Source organism: Rhyacophila brunnea, unplaced genomic scaffold (assembly GCF_057557595.1).
Source record: "Rhyacophila brunnea isolate RB1 unplaced genomic scaffold, BYU_Rbru_1.0 scaffold_1, whole genome shotgun sequence".
In the NCBI taxonomy this organism is placed as follows: domain Eukaryota; kingdom Metazoa; phylum Arthropoda; class Insecta; order Trichoptera; family Rhyacophilidae; genus Rhyacophila; species Rhyacophila brunnea.
The window spans coordinates 49037119-49058313 of NW_028232751.1; the positions used below are offsets into that span (position 1 = coordinate 49037119).

The following is a 21195-nucleotide window of genomic DNA, read 5'->3' on the forward strand; positions in this document are numbered from 1 at the left end:
GTGTACAGAAGAGGATCTCTTCGAGGATGGTGTTGGTTAGTTTTTTAAAATTGATTGAGCCCTGCCAAATCAAACGTTAATGGATAAAAAATATTCTTCTATTTATAAAATATCTAAAATTATTTATGGTTTAATGATGGCATAATTTTAGATATTTTGTAGATAAACAAATATTTTTTGACTATTATCTACTATGGCTTGGATTAGGCAGGGATTAATAGAATTTTAAAAACTAACAAATACTTTGTACACATTGTAGTTTTAGTTCAATGAAAACAAAAATGTTTGACTGACAAAGTTTATTGTGCGCTATTTATGTCGAATCTTAACAGCCTACCTCCACCCTTCACCACTGATCTATACAATAGATTCTTATTGTTTAAACATTTTTTTATATCAGAATGAGTTTCAAGTAGATACCTATATCATAGCATCCCGTATTTACTATTATTGTCTCGATTTTATTTCGACAAACGATTGTCACCAATTAAATAAAAAATAATTTCTAGACTTGGCCCACGACGTTCTTTGCCCGAAGTCACCCTAAGCTAAATAGATGAGATAATATTTTTCGAGATAATCTTAGTCATATAATAAACCGTTAAATTAGAGATCTTCACAAATCATTTTGAACTTTCATAGGGGACATCAGTGTTTTCTTTTTAATTATCAAAAGAGTGTTAAAGTGAGTTAAGAATAATAATGGCTGATCAATCAACTCACCTTGGACAACTAATTTTGAATAATTTAGCTACAGACCCCGACACAATCATTCAGGTAAAATAAAATAGAAAATATAGCATTGTATTCTGATCGAGTTATAAGAAAACTTACACGGTCAAAATGTAACTAAAACATACGTATATAATAATTATTATATATGTAATTTCACACACCATAAAACTCATATGCTAAAAGAGTCATACTTAATTACGACAAATTTTAACTATTGGCCTTTTTAATACTCACTGAAGCGCTTTCTAAATTGATCTACTACATGACGATCGGCTTTTTTATTTTAAATCAAAGTAGGTATTACTTTAATTACCAACCGACGTCACGGATCACTCCAAGATTTTTTGTTGTAACTTACTTGAACTTGCTAATATTTTTTAATAAACAATTTTTTTTTACATTCTTAAATCTTGTGAATTATTCGTTGAATAAAAAAATAGTTAACTTATTATTATTATGTACCAACTTAAAATGGTACAAATATACTTCAATAAGCCTAATTTTATTTTGCTTATATTTATTTAAATAAACTGTTTTAATGTAAAAATAATGATGATCGGGTCGCTAGATCGCTAGATGCACTAAAACTTTCTAGAAGCTCTCATTTATACATATTATATCTGTATAGGTGGTGATTTTCACTGAAAAAAAAACACATTATTTTTATATCATTTCAGTTATAGTCGACCGTTCCAAAGATGGGTGTATAGTCTGAAACCGCTGTAAATATACATACATATAAAGTAGAATTAACAAAATAAAACTTTGTGTTAAAAACCATTATTTTATTTCGTTATTTGACTCGATTGGACTCTAATATAATATGCAGCAATCAATGTCTCATGTACGCTCCTTTAACAGTTAATAGCTTTTGTGCGCGTGCGAGTGAATACTGCTTACTTGTAAAGACATTATCTTAATATTAATTTGACATGTCTAATTACAATACTATTGCATAGGTGGGTACCAGTAGTGAAGTGTGGAGGTAGGCTGTTAAGATCCACCATAAAAAGTGCACATTAAACTTTGTTAGTCATATGTATTTGTTATTATTGAACTAAGACTACAATTTATAGATGGTGTTGGCTAGTTTTTAAAAATCAATTAAAGCCTGCCTAAACCAAACCATAATAGTTTTGGTATATTTTGGGCGATACAATAAAATTGTGCATACCTTTCCATTCGTACTTATTAGTTTTCATTCGATTAAGAATGAATAATACAAATATTGTTGGTTCATTTTTTTAAAATTAATTAAGCTCTTCCTAAGCCAAACTATAATAGATAAAAAATATTATAAAATATCAAAAGTTATGTATGATTTAATTGTATAATTTCAGATATTTTATAGATATATGAGTATTTTTGTCTATTATCTATTATGGCTTGGCTTTCACAGGGTTTAATTGACTTTTAAAAACTAACCGAAACCATCTGTAAATAATTGTAGTATAATTTCAATGAAAACAAAATAAATACGTTTGACTGTCAGAGTTTAGTATGCACTATTTATGGTTGATCCTAACAGCCTATCTCCACCCTTCGGTGGGTATCTACACATTTTGTAAAAAAAATTCAAATCCGTTCAAAGGCAAAACTTAGTGAATACATTCAATATTTCCACCTTTAAAATAATCTTAAAATGGGGATTGTGAGTAATCCAAAGAGTTTGGACTAAGTATAACAAATGAGCAGCGTTTATAATTTTAGTACTTATAAACAGTAATCATTAATGGTGATTCTGCATAGTTGTAGTGTGGCTCAATAGCCACAGGTAAGTTAATATTTTGAAACATCCCAACATTTTTGGCAAGTATTTTTACTATATATTGCAGGGATTGGCATAATATAAGATTTGATCAGTGTGCCAAAATAAGCCGATTTTTTTTAATTCAAGACGCGTGTCATTCCTTTTTAGGTGTACACATGTCATAATATTATCTAAATTATATTGATTAAATATAAAAAATGCATGCATTGGTTACTATATTGTTTATTGAATATATAAAAAAAATACACAAAAAAGAAAGAAAATATAAAAACATTTGATAACGCACTAATTTTTGTTTCATGTTATTTGCGAGACTTTTTTTATATCAGGCTGATATGTCGTTGATTGCAAATTAATACATGCTGCTGAATCTTCCTTTGTCAATATATTTCTAGTCTTTGAATGTTTATGATTCAATAATTATAGAACATCAACTGTCCAGTGTTGCCACAATATACATATATTCGCTTTGGTTTTATATTATACCCGCTATAAACGTTTCGAATATTAAAAAATAAAAGGACTTATTTTTTTTGGCGTGCCGTCGAAAACTTTCATATATAAATTGTATTGTTTATATTTATATTTAACGCTTCATTAGTATAACAAATGCGGTTTTTCTATGCTCACTGTATATTCTATATACTGACAGTTCGGTATATTTGCAATTTAGTTGACGCGGTGTATCTTTCGACAGACAGTTACCACATTTATATGATTAAAATGACCATGTTTCATTATCGAAATAATGATATTATGTAGTAGTTTATTTAATAAAATAACAACATCCATTGATAACATTTTAAAGTTTCAGAAATTATTTTGACAATATTTTCAGAATTATTAATTTTTATAATTTGATGTTTTAATAATTCTAAAATTGTGTTTGCTAAAATGTATGCGATTTATGACAGTTACAGACAACTATACTAGCGGAAAATTATATTTTTTATTAGTCCGCAATGTGAAATTACGATTTTGAATATTTGCACTTTTATATATTTACGCAAAAAATTGTGAATATGGCGTTTTTTAACTATGTGACATTAAAAATGATCTAGATTCTAGATAATATTCTTGCATTGATAATTGGCATTATAGCCCTATATGGATCTTGACTGCTTTCAAGAAACGCCTTCACTCCCTCTGTCATGCGCTAGCTCTCCACCGATTTGGACTTTCGACTGAGCCTTTGTGGTGCTGTGTAGCTTCGTCTGCTTCATATAAAATCAAACTATTGTATCGGTCTCTGGATCCTTATTTTCCCTATGCTCTATTGAAGAGGTTAGTTGCATGAAGAGAATTTCCTGAATGGTTTGGTGAAATCTCTTCGATTGGGTGTCTACCATCACTGAGATAATATGATCTGCCTAACAAAATCAAGACACCCCACTTTCACGTGTGAGACAACAATGTGATCATACCTATAGCGCGTATAATTATAATGTCCTTCTAAAAAATACCCAAATCCCTTTCTATATTTATTAGTAAGTACCTAATTTATAATTTTTTAATTATTTAGATTGATGGAAAGACAGGCGCGAGTGAAACCAGAGGGTCGGTCCGCGAGAGAAGCATCCGAGTTGCTCGCCATCTGAAGAGCATTGGCATCAGGGAGAAGGACGTCATCACAATATGTGCTTTCAATCACAATGATACTTGTCTACCGCTGATCGCTTCACTCTACATAGGAGCCTGCGTCTCTGGCCTTGATATGAAAATGTCTAAAAGTAAAGATTTTCCCAAACCTAATTTAATAATCAAAAATCTAGGGGCGTAACTATGATTTTAATAAAAATAGTTTTAAACATTTTATTTAAGAAAAACAATTTGAAGATTTTAGAAGCAGAGATGACAAGGTTCTACAGAACTTCATAGGAAATTGTTGCCATTGTTTTCAATGGTCTCATATGTACTGACCCGATAACTGTTTGCATACTACTTGATGAATACAATTAAAACGAAAAACATATTTTTATTCAGTTTTACACACAGTAAAAAAATCAAAAGTGACCGAATTCAATTGTCAGGTTCAGTTACATGTGAAATACTCATAGGATATAAAATCAATTATAATATGATAATTTACAATGTTTTTTTAAAATTAGGTTTTCATCAGTTAGACTATATTCTACATTACTTCGATAGTTACAACTAATTAAATATAAAAAAAAAATTCTTGGGTCGATTGAGTTGACTATTGGACCACTATTCTGCCCTCCTAAGTCAAGAAGTCACATCACAAGAATATTAACTTTTGGCTATGTGCAATTTTGTAAAGATAAATATTTTTACATAAATAATATTTCATATAAACTTACAAAATATATTATCAATTTAGAAATGAGATACGGCTATGTGGCTTAAGCCAGCGCTTGAAATGGAAGATATTGACGTAATTATGAAATTTTATGTGTATTTTATAAAAATATGTGTGTTAGAATTTCCGTTATAATATGGTCTATCTAGCTTAGACGGACAATTTATTTTTTACCACGAGACGGAGTGATAATTTTACCGATTTAATGAACCGGAACAACGCTCCGGTGCACTCTGGTACATTTTGAGCCCTGGCTTAGGCAATAGATTGAGCGCCTTGTAAGATGATTAAAACCTAAAAATGAAAAAAAATAGATATGTACGCCTTCTTGCTAACAATTTTTTAGAATTTAATTCATTATAATTTAGGTATTAAATAAATAAATAATAAGTACAGTAACTACTAAATATTTGTGTACAAAAGCAAAATGAAGATAATAGTCTTAAAATTGGATAATGATTGCCGAATTAACCATAAATGTGTAAATATATAAAAAAGATAAATCGAATTAACGCCTCAAAATAACTTAATTGCATTTTGGCCCTGTAGTGATTTTAGACATATCTCCTTTTCCCTTTCGTACACTTATGGATTGTAATTAGAAATCCAATAAAATATTATATCCAAAATAAACCTACTGATTATTAATGTTAAGTTATTTTGTTGATTATTTTTAGTGGAATACGCTCACATCTTGAGCGTTACCAATCCGAGGCTGTTATTCTGTGAACCATCGATCGCCCAAGTTTTTGAGGATGTGATCGAAGAGACGAACAGTAACACGAGGATAGTCGTATTTGGAGAGTCCAGAGATAAAAGGTGGACTCCATTCTCCGATTTCCTGCAGGAAGAGAAGACGACGGAGGAATTCAAGTGAGTCAATATTAATATATTAGAACATTAATATTATCAACTGAGGATATTCCAGAGATTTTAAATTTACAGGCTATGGGGCAATTCATTTGTAAAATAATTAATTTGTTATTTACATAATAAATCATATTATATGTTACATAAAGCCAGGATACGCCGAATTTACGAAACCTATCTCAATATGATAGTACGAAACTCTTATTAATTATTATAATTTAAATAACACTTGTTTAGTTGTCTTACCTACTTCACTTGTATACATATCCCTACTTGTACTTACCTGTGTGTATTTTGTGTCTACCATCATGTTTTGCTTTGCTCTGTAACTTATTATGAGTTATGACTATGTTGATTTATATGATATTTGATATTATGTTACCCAGTAGCCAGGGGTGGAGGTAGATTTAACATAAAAAGTGCATTCTAAACATTGTCAGTTATATTTAGGTACTTGTTTTCATTGAACTAAGAATACAATTTGCAGATGGTGGTGGTTAGTTTTTAAAATTTCATTAAACCCTGCCTAAACCAAACCATAATAGTTTAGGTATGCTATAGGCGATCTGGCAATACTACACACTTTTCAGTTATATGTACTTATTTGTTTTAGTTGAATTAAGAATACATATTACAGATCGTGTTGTTTTACAAAATTAATTAAGCCCTGCCAAGCCATAGTCGATAAAAAATATTCATTTATTAGTAAAATATCTAACATAATGAAAAATATCAAAAATTTTAGATATTGTATAGATAAGCGAATATTTTTTTACTATTATCTACCATTGCTCGGATTAAGCAGGGTTTTATTGAATTTTAAAAACTAACAACTATTATCTCTATAGATTGTTGCCTTAAGACTTAAGGTGATACATCAGTGAAACGGCAAATAATTTTCAACTATAGGCGCCACGAAATTTTGGATTCGCTCCCATTCTGAGAGAGAACGTCGAGCTAGAAACACGTCATTTTGTTTCGTGATGGCGACGGGCGTTTTAATTCTTAAATCGTGTAAAGATGACTAAAAACGTTACCCCTTTACGAAAACATGTCAATGAATATATTATTATTGTTACTGATAAAACAATAACAGAACATTAAATGGACACATGTTGGATTTATATGAGAAATTATATTTCGTTTGACATGCGTCATTTGCACCCGCGACCCGCAATCCGCGCATTGCCTAGCCACGATCTTTTTAGACCGTGCCTCAACTGAGGTATGGCCTTAACTCAATGAAAACAAAAATACGTTTGACTGACAAAGTTTAGTATGATTAGTATGTAAATTGTAAATTTAGCGTTTATGTATTTGTCTTATTATAACGGTTGTCAATAAGCAATACTTATCAGAAGGTTCAATTAAAAAAACTGTTCAGTTTTCTATGATACACGTACCAAGATACTTATATTACTTTCTAATTTTCAAATTTACGATTGTTTTTATTCACCATTTCATTAGGTATTTGGTTTAGCATATTGATAACTTGATAAGTATTAAATTATTACATATACGAAAACAAGTAGTTCAATAGCGTTTTAAATAAGATATTAATTTCTTTATTGCCTAAAGTCTATGCATGCATGGTCATACTTTTCTAAATAAATTGCCGTAAAACACTTGTTTACTAAATCAAAATAAATTGGTCATGAAAATGTATTGTCTTGTATACGCGATCCATATACAAAAATATTAAAGCGAGATATTTTTATTGTAGCCGTAAATCTTACTAGCCTGATGGATTAATAAAATTAATTATTTATTCATATAGGTAATTAACTATGATTGATGAATTACCACTAGGTACCTACGGTTAATTCCTAAGATAAAGTGATAACTGATATCCAATCAGCGCATGTTTATATTTATCAATAAAAAATAATTACAGGAAGTAGATACATACATATATGAGCAATTATATTGTGTTTAATATGTAATCTCTATCATATCTTACAATGGATCAATGTTTTCTTTCAATGAATATGAAATGTTATTGATCATCATTTTATTACATGTTTTAATTTGCATATAGAGCTAAAATATTACTACTTATAAGATTATTTAATTATGTGTAATGAGTCGTAATGACGTAGTACTTAAGCATCAAAATTGAGTAAAATGATAAGGCACGCATATGTCATAATTTATTAAGAGGCTGAGTATTTAGGGCCCACGTGCAGAAGAAAAGCCTCGCACTAACCCTCGGGGCCTAAGACCGGAATGTTTGGCGATCCGCCTTACCTATCGCTAAGGTTATGATGGGCAGTATAATATTCTACAGTAGTGTTCCCTAAATAGTATTTCGCGTAACCCAAGGGTTGGTTAAGGTAAATTAATGGCTTTCCGTGTATTTTTTGTGATATTTTGTATTTTTAAATAAATCCACGTGAATTATTGACTTGTCTGCACTTCGTATTATATTATGAAACATTCGCTGATCTTGAACCCTTTTTGTAGTAGCCAAGAATGCGACCCTTCGCCATATTTGATAAATAGTTATTTTTTAAACTTTTATAGCAAATTTTTTGGTGTGTATTTATCTCACTTAATTGGTCGGCTCTCCATGTCGGGCGCCTTCTTAGCCTGGATCCCCAGCCTAGAGCCCAGTCAGCCCCTCTACCTCCCTCTTGTGGGGGCCATGAAGCTAAGCAAATATTTAAAATTATGTAGATATGTATAAGTATATCATTCAAATTTACTGACTTTTCTCACCACCGAAATTAATATGTCATGATCATAATATAAAATATATTATTAATAATTCTCCATGCTACTTTGGTTCTGTGAGCAATCTCGTGACATATACCATCAATAATGGGCATTATTTTGTTAGTCGAGATAGATGTAGTTTTGGTCCGCTTAAGTCGAATGCCGCTGAAGACGGCCAAGCACCATATCATTACTTTTGCATTAGAGATTTTTTATCATCAGACTTCAATTACAGTATTACTTATTAATTTAGTAGTGACTTACTTTTTTACATAGGTTGTTATTTATTATCTGAAATTTGTGAGAAAAAAACCAGCGAGCCTCAACTTTTTCGCTTTGCATGTCACTTTCAACAAAATATTTTCATTGCGATCATATTGTATAATGTATAATATAATTTCTGATAACTGAAAATAGAGCGTTCTTACCTAATCTAAATTCATATTTTAATTATATAAAAATATGTATTGCAATTACGAGAATATATAAATGCACATTATTTTCTAACTGATATTATTGTAATTATACCTATGTCTCATTTTTTATGAATAGCATGGATGATTGCATAATATAATATATTATTACGTACATCATGTGTAGATATTCTAATGCGTAACGCGTATGCATAATAATATACCTATTATGTTAATTTTCCCAGATATTGCGTATTGAAAAAAATAAATTGACATTCTTATTGTAAATAAATATACCGACTTGATCAAAATGGGTCTGCAATAGAAAAAAAAACTAAAGATGGCGAACCGAGGAGCGGCCTTTAACTGCTTTTTGAAAATATCTATTAGTGTCCTTGATTTTGTGGTCTTCATGAACAATTATTGCAATTCTATCCACAGGCATGCGATCAAAATTGAATATTATGACTTATAAATTGTATTTCATTTAGACACTATTTACCTTTGACTGACTCACACACATTATGAAATCTATGTATCATATTGTTCAAAGGTGTTATTTTATTTCAGCGCATCTATTTGCTTTTATAGAACGATATCAATTGCTTTCATATGAGTATGTATATTATGATGCCAGTCTGAACATAAACAAAATTTTTATTTTTTTTTAAATTAAAATTTAAAATTATTAAAGTGCGCAGTACTAATGATTGGTAATATACGATTAGTACTAATATATCAGGTGATGATTTTTAACTTAGAGTAACATTTACTTGTACACTCATGTTACTTCACCCCTCGCTATGGCTCTGGGTTATCTTAAGCATGCGCTTGTAATTTATTGGAAATTTTTCCCTTTACATTCTAAGTCTTAACATTACAGAGAAAAGAGAAAATCGGAGACTTAATAGGGAAAACTTTGCTCTATTATGATATGGCACTACTTTTTTATTTAATTTTAAGTCATTATGTAGGGACTACCTTTGTGATGCCTATTCTGTGATTAATATTCTTTTCATAACCTTCAATATTGACAATTATAATCATTTTTTTTAAAAATATACAACTGATTAATAAATTTACTTTAGGGTTACACCAATCGATACAGAGAAGACATTGGCGTTCATTCTTTGCTCGAGTGGGTCAACAGGTCTGCCCAAGGGGGTTTGTCACTCTCACAAACGACTAGCACAGCAAGTCCCTGTTGGGAAAAGGTAAATAATTGTAATCCATACATATAATAATATAATTTTTGAATACTCACTGCTTTAATATGTACATAATTCAGTGGTTTTCAAACTATTCTCTGCAGGGTGTTTAATTTTTTTTATAATTGCAAACAATCTTAACATAATGCACGATTACAATGAAAGATCCATTGTTACATCAGTTTTCACTTCCAATGCTTATCAAATTGTTTTTGAAAAGCATTTATGTAACTCAGCTTAGCAAACTGATTACAAAATTACTTTCAGAGTGGAAGTAGAAGTTCAACAAAGCAAGAAGGTTATGTGTTGCTTAGGGGCAGAAAATTAATGATTAAATACGTATTACTACACCTTTTAAGAGTAAATTCTGTGTTATTGACAAAATGTATGTATAATTATTTATTGACGATGTGTGTATTTCAGAATTTAAAAAAAACTTATTGTATCCATTGAAACAAGTGAAATACTGTAGTATAAATTTGCAACTGACAGCTTTACATAAAATTTGATACTAAAAATAATATGCCATAGCAATTTACCTAGGAGTGTCACTGGGTAGTCAAGTTTGATTTACCAGGATTTGAGTAACTGCATTCAGAATAGCAAGTTCATCCATACAACGTATTACTTAATATTTTTTTAGTACGTTGTGAAAAAATCTTTAAACACGAAGTACGCCACGGGACAAAACAGTTTCAAAGCCACTGCCTTAACATATTCACTCCTGACAAGTTAATTACCACTCGGTCACTGCTAAAGACACGCGTGGCGCGTAGCAATTAGCATGATTATTGATTGTGGTAATTAACTCGTCAGCAATGAAAGTATATGTATCTAATGGCCACACCCCAGGCGTGTGGTAAGCAGTGAATGTGTAGTCCTTATCAATTTACTAAAAAAAATGTTTGAAAATTAACTAATTATCGGTTAGAATTGTCTAAGTAAATTTTTGAAATATAATTGGAAGGATATGGACAAAATAAATACAATAAAATGGAAATAATTATAAATGAAGTGAATATAAAATAATGCATTAATTTTCTTTATTCAATTTCAGACAATTCGATGGTAAAATCATACTACAGTTTTCTTCAATCTATTGGCTGTCTGGATTGGCCATGATGCTCTTGAATATGATGATTAATACTGTCCGAATTAATGCAGCTCCATTTGAAACAGAGACGTTCTTTGAGTATGTCGAAAAGTATAAGGTACGCTGTAAAAATAATATCGTCACCTTACTATTAAGACCTCGTAAGTCCGATATTATGGAAAAATGAAGTTTGTTCGACAAAATTTAAACAAAAAAATATTTAAAATCATATCAAAACCTCGTTTCTCTAGACTAGTAAACTGTCCAACTATCGACAAATTTTAAAAACCCGTAGGTCTCATGGTTTCAAATATGGAATTAAAACTTTGTATTTCACAACCAGTGTTAGCAGATTCATCGATTAGAGAGGTCTTTAAAATATTGTTTTTATTACATTTGTTTCTTTCTCAAAACGACTTACGAGGTTTTAATAGTAAAGTGACGATATGTATATTAATTCTTCTCCTTCAGCTAATAAAAATAATAAATATCGCATTTACCTAATTAAATCTAACTTATCTAATTAAAAATAATAAATATCGCATTTACATTTTTTTTTTCTCCGACTTTGTGTTATTTGTACATATTTTTAAGTGGTCTAACTTTCTGATTTTATGTGATTAAATAATATCGTAGTAGTATTTGTCATTTTATTTGTTTTTAAGTAGAGTTACGTTTATATTAGTTTTATAATAACAAACATCGCATTTTAAATATTGTTTATTCAAAATAATTAATGTTGAAAGACTATTTTTGACTGTCGTTATATATGATGAAATATAAAATTCTTTACAAGAGGGCTGATAATCCGAACACGGTTTGTAAACTGTCCTGGAATATATATGTAAAACTGAAGTTACTCAACGAAAATAGGCAACGGATTCGCAATGTCGATTTAAGAATACTCGGGTTAACCAAAATATGTCAACAAGCTAATTAAATCGTCCAACAATTTTTGTCAGACTATGTGTTAGTATTGTAACATCTATATTAGGTATTACAAAATAGTACTTTTTGAACAATTTTCAAATATACCCTATTGCTGGATAATAGTGAAGTTAATTAATTAAAACCACATAACATGATATGTCACAATGATTGAATTAATAATGTTTGGCATTTGTAATAGCAAAATAGAAGTTTTTCAAGTAATAAATTCTATGGGATTAATGATGATCACGTCGGGGTTACCACTTTGGGGATGATGGGGTGGAAGGGAGAGAAGGTCATTGTTGCTTGGATGTTGTAAGGAGAGAGTTTATTTATCATTACAATAATAAATAAATACAATAATAAAAATTAGAGAGTGATGTTATAATCGCGGGTATGGATGTAGGTACTAATGATATTGATTATATTATCGAATTGACTGACGACGTACCGAGATATTAATATAACCGAGTGACGGACTCAATGTGAGCAGTGCTCCGAACGATGAACTCGAGTGGAGTGAGGATTTATGGATTGTCTTTTCTATTTATACAAATGCAGTTCATGCATTGCAAGAATCATTGTCACAATTAACTAATCATAATAAGGCCAATTGGTCTAAATTATGGTTGAGGAAATGCTGAAATCGTTTCCACTATGTTATTTTGTTTTAACAAGAAAACATACATATTAAAGTGTGTCACACCTGTATAGCTGTGTGGTATGATCGCTACATTTTTTAAACTGTATTTCATATTAGATAAAATATTTTCGTCAATTTAATCGTGTTGTTTTTTTTTTTCATTTATAGGTAAATGCCGTTATGCTCACTCCTTCTGTGGTGAGAATGATTTTAAATCATTCCGGGCTGAAAAAGGCCAACCTGGATTCACTTCACCTTCTGATCGTCGCCGGAGCCACAGTTGATTTCGACGAATTAGCTGAAATGCAGGTAATTTATAATAGCCAAACATAACAGTTATAATCAATGAATGTATATTTTTTTCATGTCAATATAGTCTTAAGGCATCTAGGTCTGTCAATTATTGATAAACATTCATAAAACACTGCAGATAATCATTTCGCTAAACTTAAAAATGTAGTTCTACCGGATAACCAACACGAAATATTCCGTCAGAGTCAAAAATCTGACGCATCAATCGGACAAACTACAAAGCTTCAGATAAGATAATTATCTGTACCGTTGGTTTCAATGTGCTGTTACCAAAATATACATTAATTCTACACATGCGCACAAAGCAGTGTGGTACAACTATGCCACAAATAACCTGTACTAGACTTATGAGGGCTTTGGTTCGTCTGATTTGGTGACGATTTTATTATTTTATATTCTTGAATGATTTAAAATAAAATCACAACATTTATTTACCATAATATTGTACTGGTGTCTGCTTCCTTATGCATTGTTTTATTTCAAACAAATTATACGAGCAGTATTCTAAACAAACAGCTTCTTTTCACCAACATAGATGACTTATTCTCAACATGGGTTCCGCGAGACTTCTCAAAAGAATACTACACAAATCTAACCTAAAATTTTTGTGGGAATTGAGGAAACGTCGTTGTTGGACGTTATTGAAATATTGTGTTAAGTTACATTCGTGTAGGAAATAATTAATTGTATTACTTTAATATTATATAATTACGAGTAGCTCAACGTGCACCTGTCCATGCATGCATAGATGTCATTGAGCAGATGTAATGAAAATGGTAAAAACACGCCACTAGGCGATTTTATAACCTCTAGAGTCTAGAAAAATGTCGTCATACAGTGGTACCTAAGGGGTACTATACAAGACCGCTCTAAAACCCGCTGGTTGGACGAACTCGCAAGAAGAATTAAAGACTGAGAAGAGTGGAGGGAGCTATGGGGAGGCCTTCGTCCGGTAGTGGATCAACCCCGGCTGTTGATAAGAGTATTTACATCCCGTGTAGGTAGGTAGAATATTACAAGGATGGGGGATAAAATAATTAATTAGGATATAAATAAATGCTTCTATAAAACAAACAAAAATGCTGAGAATTACTAAGCTCGAGAAATATGACGGAAAAACCGATCCTGATTGTTATATATCATATCGTTTGTTTTGATTTGTTTTATTTTATATAGGTATCTAATAACTTACCGTAAATATTTAATAGTTAACTCCATTAATGTAATAGGTACTATTCGGTTATACCGGAGGCAGCGGAAAACGCATTTTGAAAAAAGCCGATAAACTGGATTATTTGTTAGGTTAACCTAACCAAACCTAACCTAACCTAACCTAACCTAACCTAACCCAACCTAACCGAACCTAAACTAACCCAAACTAACAAATAATTCAGTTTATCGGCTATTTTCAAAATGCGTTTTCCGCTGCCTCCGGTATAACCGAACAGTACCATGTAATATTGTTTATTAATTTAAGTTGTGTTTTCTCGATAGAAATACGTGGTGAACGGGAAGGTGCAGAACTCTTATGGACTCTCTGAAACCGGTGGACCAGTCACATACACCCTTGGTGATCTGAAGAGAGGAAGCGCTGGAAAAATTATTCCATATATCGAATATAGAGTAAGTGTATAAATATTCAATAAGTGTTACGTACTGAAAATATTACATATTCTGTCATCTTTCCGTTTCTTACAATATTGGCAATATGATTGAATACATTGTGTTATCCTACACAATATTAGTTCTGTACCTCAGAGCCAGTTTATCTTGTATCCAATTTTTCAGAAAATTATTAAAGTACAGATTTTGTACTTAAGGTTTCGTATATTTTAAAGTGAACTCACCGTTTGACAATCGATATTCATAACAGATACCGGAATTTTCTAAAACCATAAATATGTAAGTCCATAGACATCAAGCGGGCTAAAATTCTTAAATTCCATTATATTATAAAGCAATACTAAAAAAGATATAATATTAATATCTTTTTTTTTCTTTTGACCATGTTCGATCCTAATAGAATCGTATGGGCCACCACAGAGTAGAGGTTTATATTAACAGATTTTTGTTTTTACGAGAAATTTATGTTAGCCACTGTAGGGTTTTACCCAACTCTACAACCGACACGTTATTGTATATTATGCTCATGTTTAGAGCATAGACAATAACGAGTCGGAAATAAAAGTTGTCTAGAGACCTTAAATCAATGTAGAGGTTACAAGGGCGCTCAGCCCTTTTCCAAATTATCAATAGTTAAAAGAGTCAAATTAAACCTTTCACTCAAAACATGGTTTATTATAACTTCATGCTATCTGCGGTGTAATAACCACTAATATATTTATGCCATATAAACGATACAAATACCAACTCGTGTTTTTCTTCATCACTGCCCATACAATATCACAATATGTCACATACAGGGCTCGAAATGAACCAGAGCGCACCGGAGCGCCGTTCCGGTTCATAACCCCAAATTATCCCATATTATCTCAAATTATTGTTCCGTCTCGTGGAAAAAATAATTTGACCGTTTGAGTTAGCTATGCCATATTAAAACAAAAAATCTAACAAAAATTTTTTTGGAAAATATACATAAAATTAGATACTTAACTATGTTAATATTTTCGTAATATTATCGAGCGCTCCTGTTCGTAAAATTTTCCATTTCGAACGCTGGTCACATACAAAAACAACCGTCTGAGTATAAAATAATACCGGGGGTAGTTGATAAACAAATAACAACTACATCCCCTTATACCACTTACTCAACCTATTAGGTATATACTCTGAATACAAACACAAATTGAAAAACAATATGTGTATTTGCCAGACCAGAATTCGAACCTGGGACGACATTATAAGCGTACGCAAAAACCGATCGGCCATCGTGAAAATGAAAATCAGATAAAATACTAAAAACATAGCTGGGTATTTATACATTTTGTGTGTTTTGTTTTTATTTTTTTTCATGGAATTTAATCAAATCATAACAACTGTATAATCCTATTATCCTTTAATTAAGCATAATATTATATTTTATCATCTTTTGTCAGATTACTTAGTGTGATTTTTATTACGCTAATAAAATGATTTATTATGATTATATTTATTATGTGCATAAATTATTTTCTTTTAATTTTTACTAAAATCTATTGAGACCTCGGATTATAGATATTTTGTAAAACTGGCGATTTTTTTCAGATTTTGAATGTTGAAACTGGAATGGCTGTAAAAGATCATGACACACAAGGAGAGTTATTGTTGAGGACAGCATGCATGATGAAGGTATGTTTTATTCTGTTTACCTAACTACATTTATTATTTTAAGAACATATTTAGGTACTACCAGGATGAAGATTATGCCATGACATGGCGCCAATCCAAAAGAAATAATCATGTAAAACATAAATGACAGTTGGTACACATAATAATACACAATAACCAATGGGGTAAGTGTGTTGGTGGTTTATTTCAGAAAATTTTCAGACTTAATTTTCATTTATATTTAAAACATTAACTTCGCCACAGTCTTTTATCATGACATAAGATTTTATTTGTTTTGTTTTAATCAAAATAAGTTACGATCGAAATAAAAGTTGGGAAACTGTAATTTATAACCTACTTCATATTACATTTACGTCAATTGTGTAATATTACAGTTTGTTTTATTTTGATTTTAAATAGTGTCTCTCAACTAACAAATTATAAATTGGTATGACAGCTAGATATTAAAGTAATGTTTTGTTTTAATTGGTTAGGGTTACTACAGAAATCCCGAAGCAACGGCTGACGCTATTGATTCAGAGGGTTGGCTCCACACTGGTGATCTCGTAAAGATCGATGAAGAAGGATATCTTTACATCATTGACCGTCTCAAAGAAGTGTTCAAGTATATGGGATATGGTGTAAGTTGAATCGGTTTATTTTATGTTTCCCTTGATAAATTACTCAAAATTTTGGTCCGGAAAATCTTTTAAAATATTTTACATAGTATATCAATAGTAGGTAATCAAAGATTATAGACGGTGGAACCTTCAACGCAAGTTCCGGTGTGTCATAATTGCAATTTCATATTATGCAATAATCAATACGTTTCTTCTTCTCTTTTCAATAAATATTTATTACTTTACTTATCAAATTTTATTATTTCACTTTGATATTATGTTATATTGTTACATCTCAACGGAAAATATTTATTTATCTGCATACACTCAACGCATATACAGATCTTTTTTGATGGCCACAGAGACAGAACCTATTCTGTGAATTCGTGTTGACCCCATTTATTATACTTACATTATTAACTTTGGTTAACACTGAAAGTCTTCTATATTATCCGGTTGTATCCACTGTTTGGTGAACATATTGAAGATCATTGATCCATTCACCATAAGTTATACCTTATATTTGATGTAATCAATTGATTATTTTAAAATAAAATCCAAATATTAATTAAAGAGTACTAAAGTATATTTTATGACTAAATTTTAGATGGGGATACCAATATGTTTTCTTCTCTCGCACCGTTGTATTTTTATATATAATTATTTAAATAATTTGAAATCGCTTTATTTATCCATCCGTGACTAATGTATTTAATCTAAAGAAATCGTATTATATTATAATATTATGAAATGCGCAAATATTCTTATCTCAAATGGGCATGGATTAAAGAGGATTATATTATTATGTTACCTACGTTATGTTATGACATAGGTAGTTAGTAGACATGTTATCAATTTTATCAATATTATACAAATTATAATAGGTAATATAAAACCCATAAATATTATTTTGTATCGGAGTCAACCACCTACTTAGTTAGATGTTTTGATTAAAATCAATATGTTATTAAAATTATATGAAGATATTTCAGAGAATTATCGTATTATGTGATTTTCTCCAAATACATTTTTTCAATTGAGACTTATATTCCTAATTATTCACTATGCTGTGTTGATTATGACTGTAAAGCAATTGAGAAGCAATAGAAAATGGCACTGATACCAAATTTTATTATTAAAAAATAATATATTTTCACCAAAGTAAAATAACTTAAGTAGTTAATTCCTGTGGATAAATAGTTGTACCAATATTGTATTTTTTTCGTAATTCTAGTTTTGTCTTATACCATTAATATTATTATTACATTTTAAAGAAAGAAATTGTATGCACATTGAGATGTTGATTTATAAAATTGATGAATAACAAACAGTACAGAATTTCTAGAGACTAAATGTGAAAAGAAATGTGGTAAAAAAAATGTGGCATTATGGCAAGTCTTGATTGGAATGCTTAGAATATTTTTTTCTCTTTTTCAATAACAATTAGAGATATTCATTTTATGTAGTTTTTATAACCATTTTATAATGTCATGCTTATTATTTAGGATGCTAATAATGCGATGGGGACATGTGGAAAACATGTGTTATTTATAGAGTTAGATTGTATAGATAGAATATCATACTTATTCAGTATCTTAAGAGTATGCTAGCATTATTTTTTTGTGACAGAGCTACAATTATTTTTGGCAGGTTTGAACAATATTAAGAAAGTTCTTAGTTCACCTGAAAAAATGTGAATTGTCATTTACGCTATTTTGAATCTCGGTATGAACACCTTGAATTATGCCTATGATAGTTTGCTATATAAACAAATAAATATAATTTAAAGTTTAACAGATTCTAGTACATAGATACTTTGTAAAGTCTACACTGTATTCTTTTTGAAGTATTATATAGAACTATATAATTAGGTATGATAATGTGTCAATTTGAACAGATTGCGCCCGCCACAATCGAGGGAGTCATCAATAGTCATCCTGGAGTAAAGGAAGCAGTAGTCGTTGGTCTGGATAATAAGGATTCCGGACACATTCCGATGGCCATCGTACAAAGATCAGAAAACTCCACCGTCACAGCTAAGGAAATCAAAGATCTTGTCAAATGTAAGTCACATATTATTATACGTTATTATCATGATCTGTTCTGGCCAGTTATGATTTTGTTGATGTAATCAATTTATCCCAATAGACATTAACCGTCGAGTATTCGATGTAATGTCAGATTATTTCATGTTTCCATGTACTCTTTTTAAATAAATAAAATCTCCACGTTTGTTGTTGTTGTTAATTGTCGTGAATAAGTTTATTCTTTAAAATTTAGTGTAATGCTACTAATTGTCATAATAACGAAACTCGATTCGATATAGATTTAAAAATATTTCAAGTTACACACATATTTCTTTAAAATAAAAATTGACGTTTTTAAACCAACTCATTATGGCGATGTCCTTACCTACCAGAGGCACCTAGCGGAAAAATACGAACCGCAGTTTGAGACATTTTTTTTAGTAATTTAAAATTTCAACAGTGTTAACAATTAATAAATAAAAAGAAAAATATTTTTTATTTTAAGTCAAAGATAAACTTACAATAATTGTAAAAAATGTAATAAAATGTGAATTTGTTGAATTGGACTCCATCTTATTATTACAAATATTTTATGGTCATATTTATTATTAAAATTTAGTTTATTAAGTTTTCTAAGCATCGCCTGAGAGATTTTTGACTAATTTATAGTTTTAATATTTTATATCTATTTTTAAAAACATTAATGTTTAAAAAATATGAATGTGTCTAACTTGAAATCTTTTTATTTATATCAAATCAAGCTTCAATATTGGGACTATACCTAATTAAGTGGTAGGCAGAGACTAAATAATAAGATATAATATTTTATATTATTACTTACTTTTCGAATTATAAATGTTTAAAATATTTTTATTTTTAATATATATGTAGATATTTATTATTATTTAAAACATTTTAAAAAGTAAATTATCAGGCAAATTTATTAAATTATTTCTTTTGTATTTTGTCTCTTGATGCCTACAGAAAAAAATGTAAAATACGTTTCTATGCTAGTTAAATTTAGTTAAAACGAAAGTTAGTTGTAAAGTCAGTGTCATTCATTAGGCGATAGTTATATACTATTTTACCAATAGCAAAACGCTGTTATATCGTAAATAATTATAATACAATACATTATGTTATAATAGTCTAATTAAATTGTTTATTTAAAATTCATTGTTTCTCATTTACAGCGAAACTTGCGTTTTATTGTGAGCTACGCGGAGGAGTGGCATTTGTGGAGAGCTTCGACATGACGCCGTCAGGAAAAGTCAGAAGAAATATCGTCCGACAAAACTCTCTGGAACTACCAAAAGAATAACTAGATATTTTCGTTAAATAATCACGATGATGGAGTTGATCATTCATTGTTCTTCAATGTTCCTTATTCATTTAATATTCTTAACCCAGTACTCATTCTTTTGGTCGTGATGTCCCCTAAAGAAGGTTCATAGTGTAACTTCGTATCCTAAGACTATTGTTTAAGAGTATTACCCCTTGAAACAAGTCATTTTACAATTTTCATATATTTAATCATAGAAAATCACCGTTAGAGACATAAAAATAAAGATATTTTGTACGATTATTTAATTTTATAAATAATTTTGTAATTTGTGTCTTATAATATGAAGTATGTTTATTTTTATGTGGTTAATAAAATGTGGAAATTATTAAAAATATCAGTATGATTATTTTATTTTAACCATTTAGTTGTTTTACAAAATTCCCAGTAAGACATGCTACAATTATTGATAATTATTGTTGATAAAAAATATGGTATTATTTATAATCACTACCTTTTTATTGATTGTGCGACAGTGGAATATTAATTTACACACATTGCGTGCGGGAGACTAATAACAACAATACTATCAATAAAATACAACTCATTTTAGAGTATTTGAGCCAAAAGTGTGATTAATTTAACGTTTTATACCGAGCTTGGAGGATACCTTGAATTTTCCCATATATATAAAAATAAATAAATTATCTAATACGCAAAAATGTGTTAAGAAAGTACTTAAATTTTCAAAACCAATAAAATAAAAACCTGTTTAATAATGGCGCAGTAGGAAGTTCCCGAAATAATTTACCATGTTAAGTATTATGACAAATAAAATAGTTGAAAGACTTTTTTGAAAACATACACATACTAGAAAAAAATATTTTGTAGAAAAAATACGACACCCGACAAGACTTGAACCTGGATCTGCTGGATTCGCGCCAGTATGCTTTTCCATTTAAGCTACCGGCATATTTTTGAACTACGAC

The 21195-nt window shown here is 30.0% G+C and overlaps 1 protein-coding gene across 1 annotated transcript; it reads left to right on the forward strand.

Annotated features, from left to right (window-relative positions):
• The first annotated feature begins 702 nt into the window (after positions 1-702).
• Positions 703-20245, forward strand: LOC147079892 (luciferin 4-monooxygenase-like). Its single transcript, XM_085945791.1, has 11 exons — positions 703-777; positions 4029-4236; positions 5504-5699; positions 9913-10038; positions 11090-11243; positions 12867-13007; positions 14505-14633; positions 16215-16298; positions 16772-16918; positions 18795-18960; positions 20118-20245. Exons 1-11 carry the CDS (start codon positions 703-705, stop codon positions 20243-20245), a joined length of 1554 nt encoding a protein of 517 aa, XP_085801917.1.
• The last annotated feature ends 950 nt before the right edge of the window (positions 20246-21195 follow it).

What these genes read in the sequence shown, in the direction of transcription:
- LOC147079892 (XM_085945791.1), top strand. Translation starts at nt 703, where the DNA reads ATGGCTGATCAATCAACTCACCTTGGACAACTAATTTTGAATAATTTA. An exon ending in TTCCATATATCGAATATAGA is followed by an intron (nt 14,634 to 16,214) that starts GTAAGTGTATAA and finishes GATTTTTTTCAG; the next exon opens with ATTTTGAATGTTGAAACTGG. An exon ending in GGACAGCATGCATGATGAAG is followed by an intron (nt 16,299 to 16,771) that starts GTATGTTTTATT and finishes TTAATTGGTTAG; the next exon opens with GGTTACTACAGAAATCCCGA.